Below are 22,921 nucleotides of genomic sequence, written 5' to 3' on the forward strand. Positions count from 1 at the left end.
CTGGCCAAATAACAGAGCCATTTACCTCAGGACAGGAACTAACTACTGAGGTCATGCGCCTTACTTCAGTTCACAGATGAGGAAACTGGAGGCAAATGTTGCAGAATAATACTCCTAACACACCCAAGGCCATGACGATGTGAGTTACTGGAAGAGACTGGGTTTATCATGAAAGGCCACAGTGCTTTTCACCTTACAACCCCAGGCTGCAACCATGTTTCTGCGGCAGACTCAAAGGTTAGTGCCTAAGAGAACCACTGTACATCTAATACTTTGACAGACTGAGGCCGCCATATTTACTGAAAGAAGTCATCTTGAGGGGCCCCTGGGTGGCTCGGTTGGTTAAGCATCTGACTTTGGCTCAGGTCATGATCTTGCATTTTGTGGGTTCCAGCCCTGTATCAGGCTCTGTGCTGACAGCTCAGAGCCTGGAGCCTGCTTCAGATTCTATGTCTCCCTCTGGCAGTACCTCCCCAACTCATGCTCTCTCTCTCTTTCTCAAAAATAAATAAATGTTAAAAAAATTAAAAAAAAAAAAGAAGTCATCTTGAACTTTAGAGGCAAAAAACCTCATTTTATCCTTCTCCTTGATAATATCTGTTTTTGTTTCATCTACATAATTAGAAATCCTTCTGTGTGAATAAACCAAGAAAATTTATTTTCTATCATCCCAGAGAGATAAGCCACCTTGCTCTCAATTCCAAGACTTTTCTGGAAACTTTGGGAGTTTCTGGGAATTGGATAACTATTCTGATACTGTAGAATAGAAAACCTTTGAGGTGGGCGGAATAGGAGAAAAAGCCAACTCAAAATTGGTTTTTAATGTTTTTAGATTTTTCAGGAAACCAAAACAGGAGCACTGTTTGCCTATGCCAAATTGTTTTCAGAATGGATGAATCTGTATATGTTCATAAAGAACATTCTGTTCAAAATGGGTAAATGCAAATTAATTGGGCTTTTAACATTAAAAATGAATGCCAGGGAGCAGGTATCTTAAGAGAAACAGTTCTGAAAAATCAAGTATCAATCATATTTAGTTAGGTTCTCCACTAGAGGGCAAGAAGGACATTTCAACACAACAGATGCCTTAATGACAGGCTGGCATTTGAGACCAGGCATGTTTCAGGTTATCTAATCGCCAGTGTTCATTCTTAAAATGTACTTAGTGTAATCACAAACAGTTGACTTTTAAATTTCTTCCAGGAAATCAAGAACAATCAATTCTTATACCTCTGTCTCTGAGCTCATTTGTTGTCATCTATAGCTGAATTTTTTCATTGTAACATTTTTAATAAAATCATTTTAAATTAAGAACTTACTAATTCATAAGAACTGTGCAGTAGGAGGCAGGCTGGATGGCAATTTTAGTGAGGAAAGGTACACTTGGACAAAGATGATTTTTAAAGCTCTTATAAAAAACATACTGGCTCCTTAGAATCTATTGACCATACTTGTGTTTTATAGGCATAAAGAAAATAAACTGCCATCAAGTTGCACCTTGTTCAGATAGAGGCACAAAGGAAAAATGAGTTCCTTGTATATCAGAGCACTCAGCTGCCACCTGCCTCTTCCCCAGTGCATGGTATCTAGAGCTGTTTCCTTGGAAACAGAGCCTGAGACAAGGGTTCAGGTGTTTGTGATTTACTGAGGTTGTGCTGTTTCCTGTAAAAGAGAGAGTGAATCCTCATTGAGAAGGACAAGTAGCAGAGCAAATGTGTTCTCCGGTAGAGGTGGGCCTTGGCCTAACTCATAGGGAGGCTAGCATAGATTGCAAAGTTATCCACCCTTGTGGAAAAGGTGCTGAACTTTGATCCCCACTGTCAGTCAATCTTTGGTTGTGGACCATGATGTGGGAGAGTGTCAAGAAACTCAGCTGAGGGCTAAGGGCTGGTATCCTCAACTGAGGGCAATGGTCTATAGAAGGAGGCAGCTGTAGGCCCTGAAATATGATAAAAACCCTTGTGGAGGCATGCATTCATCTTTGTAAACCGAGTTTTTATAAATTGAGTCTCCATATATATATATATATATATATATATATATATATATATACACACACACACACACACACACACACATACATATATATGTTTATCTTTGAGCACAGTTGTTTGTCTAAACTTCCTTTAATGCTATGACTTATTTTTCAAATGTCTTTTGTATGAGGTTGATCCACATCCAACAGTTCTTGACCTACAAGAACATCAATTTTATCAGTTTGATATGGTTCAACCTACTTTTTTGTCTCATTGCTTTAATTTATTTCATTATTCTTTTACTCAATGTAACAAAAACCACATATACCATGTGGTATGTGCATCATGGAGGAGTCTCTTATTTTGAAACTTCAGGGCAGAATGTTCCTATGTGGCTTCATCTTGCTTAATGTGATCACTGTTTTACTCCTTTCACTAAAATATAAGCAGAACATTTTTTCAGATTTTTCAATTTGTTGAAGTTTACCCACATGTGACTGATTCAATACAACTCAGAACATTTCCTTTACAGCTATCAAATAATAGTACCCATTTGCCCTCAATAAGCCTTATGTTCCATATGTTCTGTGAATCAAGTAGAAAGCTTTTGTGGAGGGAAGATATGACCATGGGGTTGGACCCTTCTTCAGGTTGTTTAAAAATATTTACTTATCTCCCATTGGTCATTGAAACACTATCTTAGTTCTATTGAAGCATTAAAATGAAGCATAAAAGGTATCTCCTTTGCCCTCAAAGAATCAGAGGTCAACCACTAATCTCAATACTTTGTATTATTAAGAATGTATACTTATGATGGTCAGATCTTCTTGTCCATTGAGTTTTTTTTTTTTTACTAGTATATAATGTATTTTCTTGTCTCTTATAATTTTTTTTCTTAAGGTCCATCCATTTATAAATATAACATTGCTATTCCAGTTTATTTTGTCTCATTTTGGATAGATAAATCTTTTCCTCTTATTTTCAATTTTTATACGTTTTCTTGTGTGTGTGTATTTTTTATTGACCAAATATTCTCTGGTCTTGATTTTTAATTGTACCTATAGAGACTTCTCTTAATGTATGAGATTATCTCACTACATGACCTTAATATTGTCATATTATTTTACATTTTCCATTACTACAATTTCTTTTCTCTCCAGCTTTCCACCCAAGAGATTTGGTTTTAGTTTACTAGTTTAAAAGTGATTCATTCTATTTTCTTGTTATGATTGCCCTTAGCTTAGGGTCCACATTCATGTTCATATATCCTTATTAATATCTAAATCTTCTAGTAAGACAAGTCTCATCTTGCCCCTTCCATTACCTCTCATCATGTTGATATATTTCATTCTCAATTTTTATTTCTGCCATTTTATGGTTATAATTTCTGTCTTGTACATGGTCTTTCTTTTTTCTATTTTCTTTTTTTAATGGCAAAACCATACTCAGAGTGCTTTATTACCCTCCTTCCTGAATTTCCTACTTCACCCTCCTGCATTTGTTTCTCTTCTTGATCTAAGAAGGACTTTAAAGCGGTCCTTATTTGGCAAATATTCTGAAGCTTTGTATGCCTGGGAATGCATTTTATGCTTCAAAATTTCAATAACATTTTAACAGTTTATCAAACTGTAGCTGATAAAAATATTAGACAAATATGTAGTATTATAAGCATTTTTATCCTAATTTGCAAAAGATCTTACTCTTTGGAATGGCTAAAACCTACTAACATAACATAACTAAACATAGGGGTTTTCTATGGACTTCTAATTTAGTAAATACCACATCCATTATGGTTTGAAGTTTGAATAAAAACTACCATGGCTGTTAGGATGTGCTTTTGCTGGGAAGATAGCAAGGAGTAAAAGGAGACAGATTCTCCAGGGATGAGATTTTAGAGATGAGATTCTCCAGGGACGAGGGCTGCCTCCAGTATTTAGCCTGTCTGCCCCACTTCCTTGGAGGTGGACCCCATTCCTCCATCTTTATATACACTGCTTCACAGTACATTTCAGGAATGACATGAGCCCCTCCTAACACTCTTACCTTGTCTTCCGTATACCTTGAAACTGTCACTACACTCACTGCCTAGCCCCCCATCTTGCCCCACCTACATCCTGCAGTGCCTATTGTAACTTGGTCTTAGATTGCAGCCATTCCCGACATATTCTGACAGACTTGCTCTCCCGATCTTAAGTCATACAGTCCTCAGCTCATTTGCTCTCTTCCTCTTCAACCTCTCCTCCTTACATTCTCAAAGATGCTGCTGGGAGTGGAGTGTTAGGGGAGAGCAGAATGGGGTCTGGTAGGGTTTGGAAGTCGGGGAGAACACAGTTTGACCCCATCATGTTTGTGCCTGTTCCTCCTAAGAAACACTTTTCCAAATTTTTGTAATACATCGGTTAACATCTGTTGACACACTCCTGGGTCCTGGGATAGGTTTCTTGCAACTTGGGAATAACTAGTTGCAAATTAGGAACAGCTGGAATTGGACTGAAAAATATTTATGAGGCTGAATCTTAATACCGAGCTGTATTTTTTATTATTTGTCCCATTGGAATATAATAGCTAATAGCCCTTATGTTCTATGGAAAAGAAAGAACAGGGGAGAAAAATATTCCACCAACATTATCTTTTGTGAAGAAAGAGTCTTTTGGTTTATGATTGTATTAGAATGAGTTTGATATCAACAACAATTGAAAGCGATGTTTTGCTTGTAGTACTAAGCAAATAATTGTGCCCTTGAAGGTTAGAGGAAAGACAGAGAACAAATATGCTTCCTTGTCAATTCCAATTTCAGTTTCCCAAATTTGAATCCCGAATTTGAATGGTGCTGGAATATAGATGTTGTTCCATTTTCATTACAACCTGGGAGCTGTGCAATGAAAAAAGTGAATGGTGTAGTTCAACCCCTTAGGGAAGTCATTTTCTAGTTGAGAAAGAAGGAAGTCTAGATGAAAAATGTGAATAAACACAGGGATGTGGTATTTGTTTTCAAAACAGGCTGAACACAGAGTAGATGAGAAAAAAAAAATTCCATTAAACTGCCCTTTAGAAAGTGGTCTTTAGAGGAAGGAATTCTAACTGTCCCAAGTCTGTCCCTCCTGGGATGGAAGAGAAAAGGCAAACAGTAAAAATAGTTTAATTTGGAAATTTTCAACCATATCTAAAAAGACTTATTACAAAGATCAGAGCAGAAAATTCCTGTTTTCTTACTGGTATTAGATTTACTGGTACTTAGATCCCAAAATAATGATATTAATGATCAACACTCAATAGGAAGTTTTCTCTGGGTTTATAAAACAATGAAAATATACCAAATGCCAACTGAGTATATGACAATACTCAGGGAATACACAGAGGGGTGTTGTGAAACTTCGTAGTATTTATAAAAGTTCATACATACAAGGAGCAAGTAGCACAGTTAAGAACTGATATTAAGGATTCCAGATAAGATTCTTTTTTAGTTTTAATTTTTAATGTTTATTTATTTTTGAGAGAGAGAGAGAGAGAGAGAGAGAGAGAGAGAGAAGGAGGGAGAGGGAGAGAGAGAGAGCACAAGCAGGGGAGGGGCAGAGAGAGAGGGAGAGGGAGAATCCGACAGTGCAGAGACAGATGTGGGGCTCAATCCCGAGAACTGTGAGATCATGATGTGAGCTGAAATCAAGAGCTGGACGCTTAACCAACTGAGTCATCCAGGTGCCCCTCCAGTTGAGATTCTATGGAGAGTTCATCTTTACCATTGATGGAGGTACAGCATCTAGCTCAGCTGTGGCTCAGTGCGGGAGATTCCAAGAAAGAAGCAATTTTTTTTTTTTTTTTTTCTGAGACAGCATCATTTATCCATCAACAGAGTTCCTTTTATATGTCACAGACTCACCGAGTTATCTGAGTAGAGGAGGTACCAGAACTCATCTAGTTAGGGCCCAGCGTTTAAAGATGAGGAAACCAAGGCCCAGAGCCAAAGTGATGTTCCCTAAGTCACACAAGGAGTTAGTGGCATAGGAAAAAAAAAAAATTAAAGATTTTATTTTTGAGTAATCTCTACACCAGCATGGGACTTGAACTTACTACCCCAAGATCAAGAGTCACATGCTCTACCAGCTGAGCCAGCCAGTCACCCCTGGCATGGGAAAAATTTTAATACTTTTTGGCATCACCAAAAAAGAGATGCTGCATCTTTAAATTCTAAAAATAAATATTTAAATTACTGATATTCTGTAGGTAATTTTTCAGGCTAGTGCAGAAGAGCTCTTTAAGACATATGGGTAGGAGTAGTATATTTCTCCCTGTCCTTGAGAGCAGGTTTTTCCTCATAGCACATGTCATAAACTGCCCTCAGTAACAGAAATCTTGGATCACTCCCATGTTTTGTTCAAGGCATAGACTTTTAAAAAAAAAATTTTAATGTTTATTTATTTTTGAGAGAGAAAGACAAAGCGTGAGTGGGGGGAGGGGCAGAGAGAGAGGGAGACACGGAATTCAAAGCAGGCTCCAGGCTCCGAGCTGTCAGCACAGAGCCCAGTGTGGGGCTTGGACCCATGAACCATGAGATCATGATCTGAGCTCAACCAACCACGCTCAACCAACTGAGCCATGCAGATGCCAAAGGCATAGACTCGAGCAATAAAGCGGATCCAGTGTTTGGTATACAACTGCTAGGGTATGATGGGTCCTACCCTCCAGCAGCTCGAAGTCTTTATGGGAAATAAGACAAACCCATATTTCGTACTCTTCATTCCCTTAGCAAGCATTTTGAAGGACTTCCACCTTTACATCGTAAGTGGAGGTGGTGCCTGAGAAGAAGTTTGCAAGACATTTAAGCAGTTCAAGAGAAACTAGAAATACAAACCTGCAGGTAGAGTTGGTAGCCTCAAACACAACTAAATTCATTTCCTTTTTGGGCAAAAGAATTGTGAGTGTTAGGGTGCCTGAGTGGCTCAGTCGGTTAAGTGTCCTACTTTGGATCATGTCATGATCTCAAGGTTCATGGGTTTGAGCCCCACATAAGTCTCTGTGTTGACAGCTCACAGCCTGGAGCCTGCTTTGGATTCTGTGTCTTCCTCTCTTTCTCTGATCCTCCTCTGCTCATGCTCTTTCTCTCTCTGTCACTCAAAAATAAATAAACATTAAAAAAAAACAAGAAAAAATTTAAAGAAAAAATTGTGAGGGTCAAATAGAACACATGTGCATGATAGTTCTAGCTCAGAATTCCCTTGACTTGCAAAATTTCATACAAATGAGTTCTTTAGGAATGCAGTAAATGCATCCTAATTCTTCACTAATTCAGAATTCTTTAATTTTGCAAGTCAGAAAATCCTCTTTTCCATAGCCATCTCATTCATTCTTTCTTTCCTTAATTTATTTACCCAGTAATCATTTGCTTGTACTCTGTGCTGAGCAGGTCCTGTGCCAAGTGTAAAGGTCCTAAAACTGAATGACACAATCCACGTGATGCCCAAAGGCTTACACTTTCATAATGACAGCATTATATACCTATGAGATACACGATTTGCTGTAGGTATTGCTAAAATAGTTTGTCACATCTATTTTGAGGGATGTTCTTCAGACGGTTACACTGTAACTTGAGTGGTTCACAAGTCTACACCAGGAAACAGAAGTGGAAGTTACCGTTTACCAAAGATGAATGGAGTGAAAGAAATTTAGGAGAAGATATAGCTCAGCTAAGAAGCAATCTCAAAGGACTGAATTCTGAATAGCATTTGTAGCACTCTTGCCAATTTTAAAATGTTAACATTTCTCACAAATCTTCCTCTGCTTCATAATTTCTGGTAGCCAAGAAAACCACCTTCATCTTCATGTGGGAGGCCACCAAAGTTAGAGCTTTGAATTCCATTTCTCATGTGGAGTCAAGACGTAAAGAAGTGGTTTAACCACATTTTGCATGTTTTCTTTTTTTCTGGTTGTCAGGGTTCTGATTTCTTCAGTTGGTTTGAGCTCATTTATCTGTCTTTGTTAGAGAAGTTCGTGTTCCCTTGGGAGAAGAAGTGACATTTATGAGAAAGCCCCACACTGGTAACAAACACTTCATAAGGCTTTATATTAGTGTGGTGGCAGCTGGGATCAAGAGTGTAATAAAAATCAACTGAATATTGTGTTCAAATACCACTTGTTGATTATCCCACAGTAGTGAGTGAGCAAAGGTCCAATTAATCTGTGATACAGTATTCAGGACATGAGTTTGCATCCAGGATAAAAGTATGTTGTGTCTCATTTCACCTGAGCTTTCTATCTCACTCATCCTTCTATGCTGAATAATGCTCTGATGATAAAATTACTAACTTTTCAGGTTTTTTTGAGGCATAATAGTAATATGCTTTCCAGAACACTTAGCACCAAATAAACAGTCTTGAATGACTCTGTCCTTCACCATACACCTACTCACTGCATAACAAGCCACTCACCTATGTAGAATTTATTTTGTTTTATTTTTTAAGTAGGTTCTATGCCCAACACGGGGCTCAAACTCATGACCCTGAAATCAAGAGTCACTCATTCTACCGACTGAGCTAGCCCAGGTACCCCTGTAGAATTTATTTTAGTGGTTTAGCTTCATTGTTACCATTCTTATTGTGAGAAGATTTTCACACAATATTTTATTGTCCTCTGCACTTAGCATCTCTAGCCCTCATGCGGTACAAAGTCTCTCTATTCAGCAGAGATATCAACACTCAACATTAATTTTCTCCAAGGCTTCTCAGTGTGTCTTCCCTAATCAGTAGGGAAGTCATATCAACATGTCTACCTGATGCTTCTTCACTCATCCTAGGGCATAGGGGGTCTAGAGTCACCCAGGAAAATCTTGAGTCTGTTCCACACTGTAAGGCAATGCTTTAATATAAACCTTCTTCTTTATTCTCTCTCTTGGATTACATAAATCTTCCAAGCCCTCCGACCTCTCACTCCACTTCCACAGCCTTCCATATTTTGCACATCAGTCACAATGACTTTCTTTCTTCTTCTTTTTTTTTTTTAATGAAAATCTGATCACACATGCCCCTTTCTTGCTTAAAGTACTTCACTGGTTTCTCATTGCCTGGAGAATGAAGTCAGACTCCTCATTTGACACATAAGCTCCATTGTATTATGTCTCCGGTGTGGCCTTTCATAACTATACCAGACACTCCTGACTGCTTCTGATCTCTGAATGAGGCACTCATGTCTTCAATATGTGGCTCTTCCTTTTGCAAAATGATGCACCCCACTCCCTTACCTTGGCACCCTGTCCTGTCTCCTGAGTAACTTCCCGGCATATTACCACTGTACCCTTGCTTTGAAAGCACAGTCTCTGAAACTTTCATCCTGGATTCCAGTCATGGCTCTGCCGCTTTCTAGTTCTGGACCTGGACTAAGTCATTCTGTCTCTGAGTGCTTTAATTTCCTCATCTGTGAAACAGGGTAATACCAGTGCTCACTAGAGTGTTGTGAAAAGTAAACTAATATGTGTAAGGAATTCGTCATGTGAGTGCATAATAAATTGTTATGGCTAAATCCATTAACCTTCAAAGATATTATTATCACATTTTATCTTACATTTTTAGTCAGCTTGAGGATAATACAAAGGCAAACCCACTGTGATAAAAAAAAATCATAAAGAGAAGAAAGCATTCCAAAGCCAAACATAAATGATTAGGGAAATACCAGTTAATTTGGATTCATCATTTTCTGTTCTCGTCTGTTGATTAGGGTAGTTAACACACAGTTTCTGAAATTAAAGATTAAAATGAAATGGATATAAATGAATGAGTGCCTATATTGGAAAGAAGGAATGGAGTATAAAAATAGGTATTACATAATTATTCAATTACTTTTGTAATCTTAGCTGAAAATTTTATTGGAAGGTTTCCAACATTTTTAAATTTTTGGATATTTACCCTATTATATCTTAAGCGACCAAGAGAATGAAAATTTGCCATTGTGCAAACTCTAATGATTTATATAATTACCCTAGAGCTTGGCCTAGGTATGCTAAAGATTCTGCTGCCTCCAGGACCAATTACCTGGGTCTAAGGTTTGAAATGGTACATAGAGTCCAGTCCTGAGCCATACTTAGGATCTCAGGAGACCTCAATGAATGAGAACTAAGCACTTCCAGATGATTTCTGGAATGCTATTTAGATCTCTAGTTGGCTCTGGGACCAGATCATGCTTCTATTTAAAGCGATGGTCTTAGGCAGCTAGGAGTCTTGATGTTACGATACCCAGAGGATTTCATGGTTGGGAACAGAGTGTAATGTTTGGGATTTAGTGAAACTATAGCTTTAAATAAAAGCAGGCTCCATTTGTGAAAATCTGCTGGAACAGAGGGAGGGAAGCCTGAGGAGATGTGGAACAGGACCTCCTTGGCTATCCTAGCAGCCAATGATGGCACCCTCCCTGGGCTAAGGCCAGATTGTTGGGCTCCTCTGAATTTTACTGGAGGATTAGGAACTAGTCACTGCTCTACTGATTTACTGATCAAAGCAGGACCCTAGTGAGAGTGAAAGGGGGGCAATTATTTTCATAATCCTGATTTGCTCAGGGCAATAGTAGGAACAAGGAATGCTCTGGCAAATCAGGTACTGTGGTTCCCCCGAAGTTGAAATGAGGAGAGATGGCGAAAAAAGGGGGGCAGATTTATTATGAATGATAGCTCGTCCCTGCCCTTCATGTATGTGGGTCCCTCATTCTGCCTCTCTCTTTTCCTGCATTACCTTTGCCTTTTTCTATCTTAATAGGTTTAAATGTATGTATAATGCTTAGAAGACCCCTGCAACAATAAACATTTCTATATAAGCAAAAAGCCTCTCTCCTATTAAAATGGCACTGTGTTGTAAACTAATTGTAATACCCTCATCCTGTAAGATTGCAATGCTTATGAAGTCCCTATACATTGAGATTCTTAATGTTTGCAATACACAATGCTTTATATTCTGTGGAAGCATTTACTCTCTGTAGACACATCTGCATATACTGGGATCTGAGCATGATTGGTTTCTTTCACTTTGGAGCTTTTCATTTGAGGCCTATTGTGAGGATTGAGACATAAATATAACTTTGTTTCCTCTCTGTGAAATCTGCCATGTGTTTTAACAATTCATTTATTCAATAAACAATTAATAACTATCTATGCTATATGCCAAACACTGTTAAGAGTTTATGTGAGACACAAAGATAAAAAAGATATGGTCTCATGCTCAATGTATTCACCACTGACACTTTTTTTTCTATGTCAAGAATATCTGCCCATGTTTTTAATAACAAATCAAATCAAATTTAAATTCAAATCAAATGTTTACATTTGGAAGAATCTACTGTGGTCAGCGATAATATACTTATGTCATTGCTTAAATATCTATTTAAATGAAATTTAAACATTTATTTCTCCTTACTCCTACCCCTGATCACATCCTGGGCAACTTTTCTGTGAAGCTGAGTCATCCAATGGTGGCTATTCCTGAACATGAAATTCTTGATTCCAAAGAGGTAAATGTAAGATACAATTAGAGATATAGTTATCCATTTCCATGTGATATTAGGTTGTGGAAATAAATCTTATTTTAAAAAATATTAATAGTTAAAGTATTTTTAATATTGAAATTATTTGATTATTATTAAATTATTTAAATATTAAATTTAAATATCTAAATTTTAATTTTTTAAATGTTTATTTTTTTTTGAGAGAGAGAGAGAGAGACAGAGGATGAGCAGGGGAGGGGCAGAGAGAGAGGGAGACACAGAATCCGAAGCAGGCTCCAGGCTCTGAGCTGTCAGTACAGAGCCCGACTCGGGGCTTGAACTCACGGACCACGAGATCATGACCTGAGCCAAAGTCGGAGGCCTAACCGACTGAGCCACCCAGGCACCCCAATATTTACATTAAAAAAAAAAAAAACTAACTGGCCCACTTTGTGTTGTTCAGAAGCAATTGATAGCTGAGTAAGTACATTCTTGCTGCTTGTCGATGTGAAAGGTGGTTCTAGAGGTCCCCATGTGTGTAGCACCTTGATCATAAACCAACTCTTTCTATCCCAATATCTGTCTTTGTGATTTCCACTTCGGATACATATGTGAAACACTGTTGTCCTGTCTCGACCGTCAAAGAGTGCCCATAATACTTATGGTGGGTGTTGTGAATCAGCAGCCCCAAAGTCTCATGGTGTCTCAGTTATAGCTCATTGGAAGGTGTCTGGTGAGCTCACTGAGCACTGCCCCTGATCCCCTGGTAAATTCTGCTCAGGGCAGAATTCTGCATATAGGCAAAAGCATACCAGTTGAAACATACCTGTCAATTTTCATACAAATGTGCAGTCACTTCACATTTTGTGCCCCTCTTCGTAGGGGCACCTGGGTGGCTCAGTCTGTTAAGCGTCTGACTCCTGATTTCAGCTCAGGTCATGATGCCACGGTTCATGGGTTTTAGCCCAGGTTCAGGCTCTGGGCTGACAGTGTGGAGCCTGCTTGGGATTCTCTCTCTCTCTCCTCTCTCTTTGCCCGTCCCCTGTTCTCTCTTACTCTCTCTCTCTCTCTTCTCTCTCTCTCTCTGTCAAAATAAATAAACTTATTTTTTTTTTTGTATTTTTATAAATGCTGTGCCAAAGAGGCAAGGAAAAATTGTGTGCAGAAATTTTTAATTTTCTCTTAATCAAGAGCAAGGATAATTGAATAATGTTTTCTTCTTCTACATCCTCTCAAAGTGGTAAATGTGAGGGAAAATAAGTAATTTTTAAAGGACTTTTAAGAAGGGGGTGAGATATCTCATGCTCTCATTTCAGATACCCTTGAATAGTGACTTCTGCAGCCGCCAAATTTAGAAAAAAATAAGCATAATACAAAAGAGAAGTATGAATAATACAACTGCAAATAAAATGTAACTTTTCCCAAAGCATATTTTGTACAATTTAGGGCACATTACCCACTTTTCTTAAACTGAAATTCCTATTTCTGCAAATTTGAAAACTTTTCTCATATGAGACCATGTGGCTCTCTGCTATAACACTAGTCATTAAAACATAAAACTGTGTTATGAATAAGTGTGGATTTCTACCCTTGATCACTTCTTTGATTATTTTTAAATAGGATTATTGGTTCAATGACTATGGACATATGGAAAAATTTTAATACATATAGCCAAATTGTGTTCCTAAAAAATTGTAACAATTTACCCTAGGAGGAGCCTGTTTTTATAGCTGTTTTCGCATATTCTTGCCAGCATTGAGAATTATCATAATTGCCAATTTCTTGAGAGCTTACTATACGTGAAAAAGTATTATGCACTTTACATGCTTTATTTCACTTAATCTTCGCAAAACAAAGATAAGTACTATTATTGTTCCCATTTTACAGGTGAGGAAACTGAGGCTGAGGGAAATCATTATATTGCCTAGAACCAAATAGCTGGGAAGGGTCTGCTCCAACAGGAATTGAATCCAGATCTGACCGCCTAGAGCCTGAGCTCTTAAGTGCTATACTACTCTGTCTAGCTCTCTACCTAAATCTCTCTATCCTATCGAAATCTTGCTTCCTTTTAAAGTCCTATTTTAGAATATTAATAATTTAAGAGAAGATATTATCTTTCATCACATTATTTGCATTGTAAAAATTCTGTACTTTTCTGTGATTTTTGTCTGTTTTGTTTATGCATTATGCGTTTATCTACTGGTATTCTTATTGACTTGTGAACTCCCTTTATATTAAAGATATTCACTCTTACGGGGCGCCTGGGTGGCTCAGTCGGTTAAGCGTCCGACTTCAGCCAGGTCACGATCTCACGGTCCGTGAGTTCGAGCCCCGCGTCAGGCTCTGGGCTGATGGCTCGGAGCCTGGAGCCTGTTTCCGATTCTGTGTCTCCCTCTCTCTCTGCCCCTCCCCCGTTCATGCTCTGTCTCTCTCTGTCCCAAAAATAAATAAACGTTGAAAAAAAAAAATTTTAAAGATATTCACTCTTTATCAGTGTGCTAGCCCTTTTAGGGTGATAGTGGCAAATTGTGTAACAGTAAAAAATCAGACAAACCATTATGTCCAAAGGTGGAATGACTGAATAAATTTTACACTGATTTCGGTGAGTGTTTTCATAACTTTCCCATTCGGCCATTGAGTTGACAGCCTGCTCTGCCTTTCTTGTCACTGATTAATTAGCTTCTTGACTTCAGTAACCTGCAGAGGCTTACTTCTCTCCAGCTCTTAAGCCATTCCTTCTGTCATCTGATCTTTTTTCTTTTTTAAGTAATCTCTACATCCATCTCTCTATGACCCTACCCACTCGCACTCTGTCTCTCTGTCTCTCTCCCTCAAAAATAAATAAACATTAAAAAAAGTTTTAAAAATAATCTCTACATTCAACGTGGGGCTCGAACTCACAACCCCAAGATCAAGGGTCATGCACTCTACCAACTGAGCCAGCCAGGTGCCCCCAAATTTTGCACATTTCAGAGGAATGTAAAAAACAATAGTGACAATCAAATGTTTTCTTTCTTTCTTTCAAACATAATAATTTTGGCTTCAACTCAAATAGCCTGTTTCTATGCAATAAGAGTGTTTCTACAGAGTAGTAGAAAAATCAGCTGGTTATTTAAATAACAAAGGCATCCAGTTCAGCTAGTAAGTGCTGAATTAAGAACCTTTGAACGTGTTGCAGAAAAGGATAGCTTCGATATCATAGTTGTATTTTTTGCATCAGATATCATAATTCTAGGGACAAACTTAAAATCAAGCTAGTGGATAAGATTAACCAAAAGTGATTTCAACCTCAGATTTCAAACATATGGGAAACAACATAAAGGAAACTAAAGTTTGAAGTTTAACATTTGTGAGATAGTTACTGTTGGTGTTAAAAGACATGTAAATAATTAAGCAAAAGACCATTTTATGCTTCCAGTGTGCTGTGTTTTACTTGTTGGTAATCCTGGCATGTTTGGAAGCAGTTTGACAACTTTTTATAACTCCTTATGATATGTGGTCAGACTGTAATATTGACCCATATATTTTCCTCAAACCCTCTCTTTTTATTTATTTACCTGCAAAGCATCAACCAAGAAAACGATCTGTTTTTATGCAACAATTCCATTCTTGTTTTAAAAGTTTTTATTCATTTATTTTGAGAGGGGGAAGAGGGGCAGAGAGAGAAGGAGAGAGGGAATCCCAAGCAGGCTCCGGGCTCAGCCTGGAGCCCAACATGGGGCTCGTTCTCATGAACCATGAGAACACGACCTAAGCTGAGCTCACGACAGTCACTCAACCAACTGAGCCACTCAGGTGCCCCTAAAACAATTCCATTCTTATGACTTTATGGCCTAAGGAGTAAACCATTCCAGTTGTATATGCAGTGCAAATAATGAATTATGGAAGAAACTTGACTGGATCTCAGAATTTCCTCCTTGGTTTTTCCTTCATTTCTGAAGGTAGCGGCTTGTCTTTCTTACCGCCAGAGAATCCCACCTAGTATTTTCTTTCAATCATGTTATTTGTAGATACTAGTTTTTAAAATTTGCTTTGAAATTCATTTAAAAACAAACAGACCTCAAATATATCTGATTTGATTTGCTCCTTGTTTTTATAAATCATAAGATTTATAAAATAACTTTTAAAAGAACTAACTCAAAACAACACTTTCACTTACAATCTAATTCAGTGGTTCTCAACTCTGTCTGAACATTAGAATTCACTGGGACTTTTTAAAAGCCTCAGTAGCAGGGTTCCACTCCAGGCAAATTAAGTAAAGGATCTCTGGAGGTGGGTAAAGACATTGATTGTTTGAAAAATCTCTCCCGGTGGTTCAAATGGACAACAGGAGTTGAGATCCTCAAATTCTAGCTCCTTTATTGGTAGTTTAGGAGGGCAAATTGAGTAAGTTATTCAATCTTGGAAACCAACATTTGAAAGTAAAAGCAGGAGAATCATAACAAAAGTTTGTCTTGGAGAATGCTTTGAATTAATTAAAAATCTGGTCACATCTTTCTGTCTAGTGTCATAAAGATTCAACCTGTGCTTTAACCTGGTAGATTAACTTTGAGAGCTCTGCTCTATGTTGAGATTCACTGCAATTTCTTTAGTAAAACCTAATATTTCTTTCTATTTTCTTTGATAGTCCCCACAAGCTTTGGAAAACCCATAGGCTGGGCAGGGGATAGCATTTGGCACAAGCTGAGTGTGAGGGTGGGGTGGAGGTATTACATTCCAAAGAATTTTTTTTTAGCATTCTATATGGCACTTTTAAAAATAGTTGGTTAATGATGAGCTGTTATACAAGCAAAGGAGGGCACTTTCATACACGTCAATTGTTCACACCAATACGGTAGTTTCCAAGCAGGTGTATAACACCATCTAATTTATAGCAAACTCCCTGCGTGAGGTAAACGATTTCTGAGTAGAGTTACTTCAAAGAAATTAAATCCTAGTAGCAACAATTATTTCTGATTGTATTCATCATGTCTTGTGAATCTGGCAACACTTTGATCCACAACCATTCTGTGACCCACTTGTCCTTCCACAGGCTTAATTGTGAAAGTCATACTGGGGAATGAGATAGAAAGAGACCTGCTGCTCCTCGCATCGCCTGCTACATGCAGCCCTAGGCCTATTTTATTTTTAACTTGAGGGTCGATTGATTTCCAAAAACATGATTAGATGCAGTTGATTCTGACCTTTTGGATCCACTCGCTAATAACACAACTTGAGAGCTAATTATTCACCAGCTGCCCATAAACACACACAAGGCAAATTCTTCTCCTATTTTCTCATTCCTTCACTCTGCAGATTTTTTAGACATTTAAGAGTTAGCAAGATAACAGTAGTGCTAGCAAGGTGACTAAGACTTTCTGGCTGCTGTGGTGCATATAAGCCTTTTTGTGTTCATTTTATTTTGAATTCCAGAACCTCTATTGATGTTTAAAGTTCTAATCTTAGGGAACACACATCTTGTTCCTTTATCTTTATCCTCCAGATGAGAACATAGAAAAGGGGAAATCAGTGTCTTGTCCATGGAAGCCACTCTCATTTTCTGGTTTGATTCAAGGGTAAAAATGAAATTATCAAGAAGAATGGGCCCCCTCTACTCCCTTCAGGCAATTTCTCATAAGTGTTATTTCTCAAAATCAGGCTTTGATAAATTTTGGATTGCTGAGTTCAAGGTTGTAATCTCAGGCAAGAACTCAGAATCTGGATATTATTAAGTGTTGATTAAAATAAAATTCCTATGCTTTGAAAGACAGCTGGCTAGAGGGCCAGGGTAAATTTATCTTATAAACACACCTACTGTGAATGCCTGAATGGGTAGCCCCCCCTGCCCAGGCATCCAGGTAGACAAGGCAGTGATAACCAGAGGACATTCCTACCTCCAGGCGTGGCAGAACTGGAACCCATCAAAATGACTTTCCTGGGTTGTAAGCCTCCTGCCTGTTTTAGGGAAACATAATTTTTAAAAATTCTGCCAATCCAGAAATCATCTTAAAGATAGTAGAGGAAGGAGACAATTTTGTTATTGAATAAGCATTAAACCAGAATGTGATATATATATCGCAATCACACGGAGATTGCAAAGACAGGAGGAAATCTCACCCTGCATACAGCCGGGTAGATATAACCCATTATATATATGTTCTCAAGATAAACCATAATTCAATTCATCCTCAAGTAAGATTGGGCAATAGCAATTGGGGTTACTACCTGTGTTAGTTAATCAGCTTTACATAAAGCTACAATACACTTTTCACGTCTTTATAACAGGAGGTAGGAATCAGCTAGGTAGGCTCTTATCCTCTCTCAGAAACTAGGAAATGTGAGTGCTATCTCACTTGGACATTTACATTCAAAGGACATGGTTCTCAAAGTCTTGAGAAAGACATTCCTAGGTCTTAAAGCTGACAGAATTCCTGTCTAAATTTCAGAAGAATTTATATACATTTCAACAAGAGGAGAATGTATTTATAGCAACAAGGTTTTTTTTAAAAGATTTTTTAGTTGTTTTTGGGAGAGAGAGAGAGAGAGAGAGAGAGAGAGAGAGAGAGACTGAGAGACTGAGAGCAAGCAGAGAAGGGGCAGAGAGAGAAGGAGACACAGAATCAGAAGCAGGCTCCTGGCTCTGAGTGCTCAGAACAGACCCGACTTGAAGCTCAAACTCACAGACTGCGAGATCATGACCTGAGCTGTAGTTGGCCGCCCAACCAACTGAGCCACCCAGGCGCCCCTGCAACAAGTTTTTAAAGTAAATGCTCTATGAAGGAGAGATGGAAATTGCTTCCCTTATTTTCAACATGGAGAATGAAGTCTTTTCTTTTTCTTTTTTTTTTGTTTTTATTAAAAAATTTTTTAATGTTTATTTTTGAGACAGAGAGAGAGAGAGAGAGAGAGAGAGAGAGAGAGAGAGAATGAGTGAGGAGGGGCAAAGAGAGAGGGAGACACAGAATCTGAGGCAGGTTCCAGGCTCCTAGCTGTCAGCACAGAGCCTGACATGGGCCTTGAACTCAAGAACCATGAGATCATGACCTGAACTGCAGTTGGATGCTTAACCAACTAAGTCAGCCAGGCATCCCTGAAGTCTCTTCTTTTTAATTTCTCTTTGTTCTTACACTTGGTTGACAAGGGGGCAGAACTGAAATCTGAGAGAGTATTACTCTAAGTAGTCATTAAAAAGACACAGGTCCTACTTATTATTTCTTCTCTAGGGATGCAGTTGAATATACTATGTGAGAGGTGCAGGTTTGACAATTTTGGGGGCTCTCCTTCCAAGTCGTCTCAATATATTCATGTTGGGTTTTGTATAGGAATGAGTCATGGTAAAGCTGAGCAAGTCAGAAACTCCTTGGACTTCCATTCCTGCATGTGCTAATTTTTCAAGATAAACAAACAAAATAAGATCGGGCTAATCACTATTTGGAGCTAGGGTCATCCAGATATTAAGTGTTTTGACCTCAGATTCAATGTTTTGCTCTCTAGCCTCCCTTATACCTACCTTCTCTATCTATCAAGCTACGTTTATAGCACTGCTAATTACTGAACATTTTATAGCTTCTGGCTTCTGGATAATGAATTCTCATACTAGATCTTGTGTTCTCACACCAGAGTTAGTAGTTATGTCAATGTCCAAAACATATTTAAAATCTTTCAGAAAAAAAGTGAGTATGCAGCAATAATATTATACACATTTCCCAGAAATGGCTTTTTTTCTGGATACATGAAATATGGCTTCATACTTACAAGGACACGTATGGAGGTCATTTTGCTTTCATTTGGCAGAGAAGAGTATACATGAATGGTTTTGTATAAAAAGGGAATAAAAAATTTACACAGCACATTCTTCTAAGAAATGCTTTCTGTAACATTGGCTTAATGTTTTACAGCACTACATGACTTATTATCCAAAGTTCACTCAAAACAAATAAAACAATTGGAATTCGAGTCCCTTCAGAATTATGATTTTTTTTTTTTTTGGGGGACAGAGAGAGACAGAGCATGAACGGGGGAGGGGCAGAGAGAGAGGGAGACACAGAATCGGAAACAGGCTCCAGGCTCCGAGCCATCAGCCCAGAGCCTGACGCGGGGCTCGAACTCACGGACCGCGAGATCGTGACCTGGCTGAAGTCGGACGCTCAACCGACTGCGCCACCCAGGCGCCCCCAGAATTATGATTTTTAAAAATGCCTTCAGCTCTTATTTATATTTTATTTCCAAAATAAGTGTGTTGTTCAACAGGCAGCATGATAAAAAATCCTGAGACTTAGTGCTAGTCTGAAAAATAAGGATTGATTGATTTATTTTATTAATGAACTTCATCTTTCTGAAATGTTGGACCTTTGTTTTTCCCAAGTTACTTGACGCCTTATATACTGAGATGGGCAAGGGAAACTAGAAACTTCATGAAATGTTGAAAATCCTGACTCCACCTGTCATAGGATAATGTATCATTTCAAACCAGCTGCTCGATTGTAATGCCAAATGTTACTTTGATCTGCCAGTGGGTTCAGGAAGAACTGAGAAATAGTGCTGAGTTTGCCAGTGTAACAACAGACGATGGACTACCTGTTCCTCTTCCATCTGACTCAACTATTTATGTGATGATGAATCTTATATTGGAAAGAGAATTCCGAGGGCATTTCGTCCAATATTTTACTGAATGTTATGATCCTGTCTGCAATTATATCCTTATGCATCTTCTGTTTAAATACTTCTGATGACAGACGGTTGATCATTTACAAGCCAAACATAATGTGGGTTTCCGTAGATGGCTGTGACACACTAATAACTACACCAGCAGCAAAGACAAATAGAAAACACTGGACGGGCTAGGGTTTAGTTTCAAATGCTGTGGCTTGGCCATGCTATTTAATCTTTGTGGGCCTCAGTTTCATTCTCTGTAAAATGAGATCAAGGGATAATGGAGAAGATCTGCATTTATGCATGCAAAGTGCTTAGCATATAAAATACATAACACTTCATAAGCATTAGCTAAAGGATGATGATTCCTTTAAATCTCTTGTAGTATTAGCTACCAAATGTTGGTGCTTTCGGGAAAATAAAAAAAAATGGTAGTTTTTCTTTGTTAGAAAGAAAAGGAGGAGATGCGATTTAGTCATTTTCTCCTTTTATTTTAAAGCTTCACAGAATCGCAGATGATGAAGGCTACAACTTACTTATTTTATGACTGATTTTCTGTAGCCAGAACAAATCAGTACATTAGTGAAGGTACCCCCTTGTTTTAGTAGCATTTTCCTTACCTCCTCCTTCTCATCTAACAAATGTGGTTTCTCCTAAATGATACAGAATATAACCACGTTTTCCAATTCTGCCTAGCTGCCTGGCCATATTGTACTGAGATTTTCTATCTGCTTTACTTACCTCTTGCACATAGCTCGCATTTCTCTTGGAGCCAGCTTTCCCAGACCACTGTGTCATCACCCTATGATCCAGACCAGAGCATAGCAGGCAGAGTTACTTATAGAAGAGCAGTGGACCTCTTTGCTTCTCCACCTGCCATTTTGGAATGCTCCACTGACACCTGGAAGTATAAAGTTATGGTCATTTTTCTCCATTGGTGCCATTCTGTCACAATGTTGGTTCAGAGTAATGTTTGAGAAGTAAATTTTTCTTCTGCCCTCATCTCTGATACTTTCTTTTAAACTTTCTTTCTTGACTTGTATAATCTACTGATATCCAGCCCACTCAGTTTAGTTTACGTCACCTGTTCGAGAGACTCTAACCCTGTCAAATAGGAACATGGAGAGATTGATGGATCAAGAGATTATGAAAATCCCTCCTGTGCCACACAGCAGCATTACCAAGCCAATTGACTCAATATATGAAATGAAAACAAGAGAAGGTTCATTTGCGGTCTCTGTCTTTTGTAGTGTTCCATTTTGCAAAAGCTGGGACTTATTCCAATCCCACTTCACTTTACCTCCTTGTTTGAGATGTTACGTTCTAGGGAATGATGTAGTCATCAGTGCTAAAGGAAAGGGTAGCAGCCAAGTGATTGGCAGGTGAGAGTTTGTGGGTGGGATATGGCAACGCTGTACCTTAAGGCTGCACCAGCCCCTCAAAGCCATTGTAACCCCTTGAACGAGGCCAGAGCTGCTCTTCTGAGCTCTCAAGAGATCAGTCTGATGTGAAGGTACAGCTGTACCTGTACAGCTACAGGTCTTTGTTATGCCATTAATTGTGGAATAAGAAAGCTCCCGAGGGGGGAAAAATTCCTACTGTAAATATTTTTTTTTTTAATTTTTTTTTAACGTTTATTTTTTATTTTTGAGACAGAGAGAAACAGAGCATGAATGGGGGAGGGTCAGAGAGAGGGAGACACAGAATCTGAAACAGGCTCCAGGCTCTGAGCCGTCAGCACAGAGCCCGATGCGGGGCTCAAACTCACGGACCGTGAGATCACGACCTGAGCTGAAGTCGGACGCTTAACCGACTGAGGCACCCAGGCGCCCCTGTAAATATTTTTTAATATGAGACTCCATGCCCAAATATTAATATATAATATATAATTAATATATTAATATTAATATATAATTTTCAGATTTTTAACATGTTATTTATCTCATTAAGCTATTATTTTCTCTTATCTTGCAGCAATGAAGTTGGAGCAGAAGCTGAAAACACAGGCCAAGCTGAAGTTTTCTGGAATGCTGGTGCTAATCACTTGCTAGATTTGATGTGTAATTTCTTTTTTCCAGTATGACTGTTTCCTTGATGAACTGCAGTGCAGAAGTGGAAGTAAAAAAAAAAAAAAAAAAAAAAAAAAAAAAGGTCCTGTAGGCATATAGCATCACAGTACCCTACTAACCTTCAGCACAGGAAAGATTTATCCACAGCTTCTCGCACCACTGTTAGAGCCTTTAATGCCTTCTATTAAGCTGACAGCAATACTAACATGCCCCTATATTTAGCAGCCAAATAAAGAAGAATCATGGGTAAATAGAAGAGCGGTTGTGACTATTTTTCAACACCAGTATTATTTAAGGCACACATTACTTACTGAATCCGGTCTTATTTCCCTTTTGATATATTTGTTTTACATGTAAAGAAAATGAACAACTTAAAAAAATAAGCCCATGCCTGCCTTCAGGAGATACTGATATTGAGGGGTTCATTGGGGTGACCTTGAACATGAGAAGGTTGGTATTTCACATAACACACCCTGGTTTCCTGTCGTGTTTGGGTTCAGGACAGACTCTGTGCTGGGGCAGCCCAGTGATGTTGAGCATCACGTTGTGGGGATGTCCTCGACTCTCTGGTTTCTTGGTTTGTTGTCACATGATTCTTGTGATTCAGAATCAGTTCCTACTGATAATCTTGGGAGCAGTAAAGACCGTAGAACAAACCCACACTGTGATGACAATCCTGGGAGCCCACCCTTCTGTGAACCCGGTGCTCGCCATATTGGCCGTGCTCAAGTTCTTTCATCTCAAGTAGTCTGTCCTAGCCTTGTCTACGTGGTTTCCTTTTTATAGCCT

At 38.5% G+C, this 22,921-nt stretch overlaps 1 protein-coding gene across 1 annotated transcript in view; it reads left to right on the top strand.

Moving 5' to 3' along the window:
• The window catches only part of MLIP (muscular LMNA interacting protein), a 252,780-nt gene extending 230,392 nt beyond the window's left edge, over window positions 1-22,388 (top strand). The window contains exons 14-15 of the mRNA XM_086707084.1: window positions 11,406-11,459; window positions 22,038-22,388. Coding sequence (XP_086563210.1) covers window positions 11,406-11,459; window positions 22,038-22,043 — 60 coding nt within the window. The 3' untranslated portion in view covers window positions 22,044-22,388. The remainder of the gene's footprint in view (window positions 1-11,405; window positions 11,460-22,037) is intronic.
• The last annotated feature ends 533 nt before the right edge of the window (window positions 22,389-22,921 follow it).

Source organism: Puma concolor, chromosome B2 (assembly GCF_028749965.1).
Source record: "Puma concolor isolate L17-30 chromosome B2, mPumCon1.1.hap2, whole genome shotgun sequence".
Classification (NCBI taxonomy): Eukaryota; Metazoa; Chordata; class Mammalia; order Carnivora; family Felidae; genus Puma; species Puma concolor.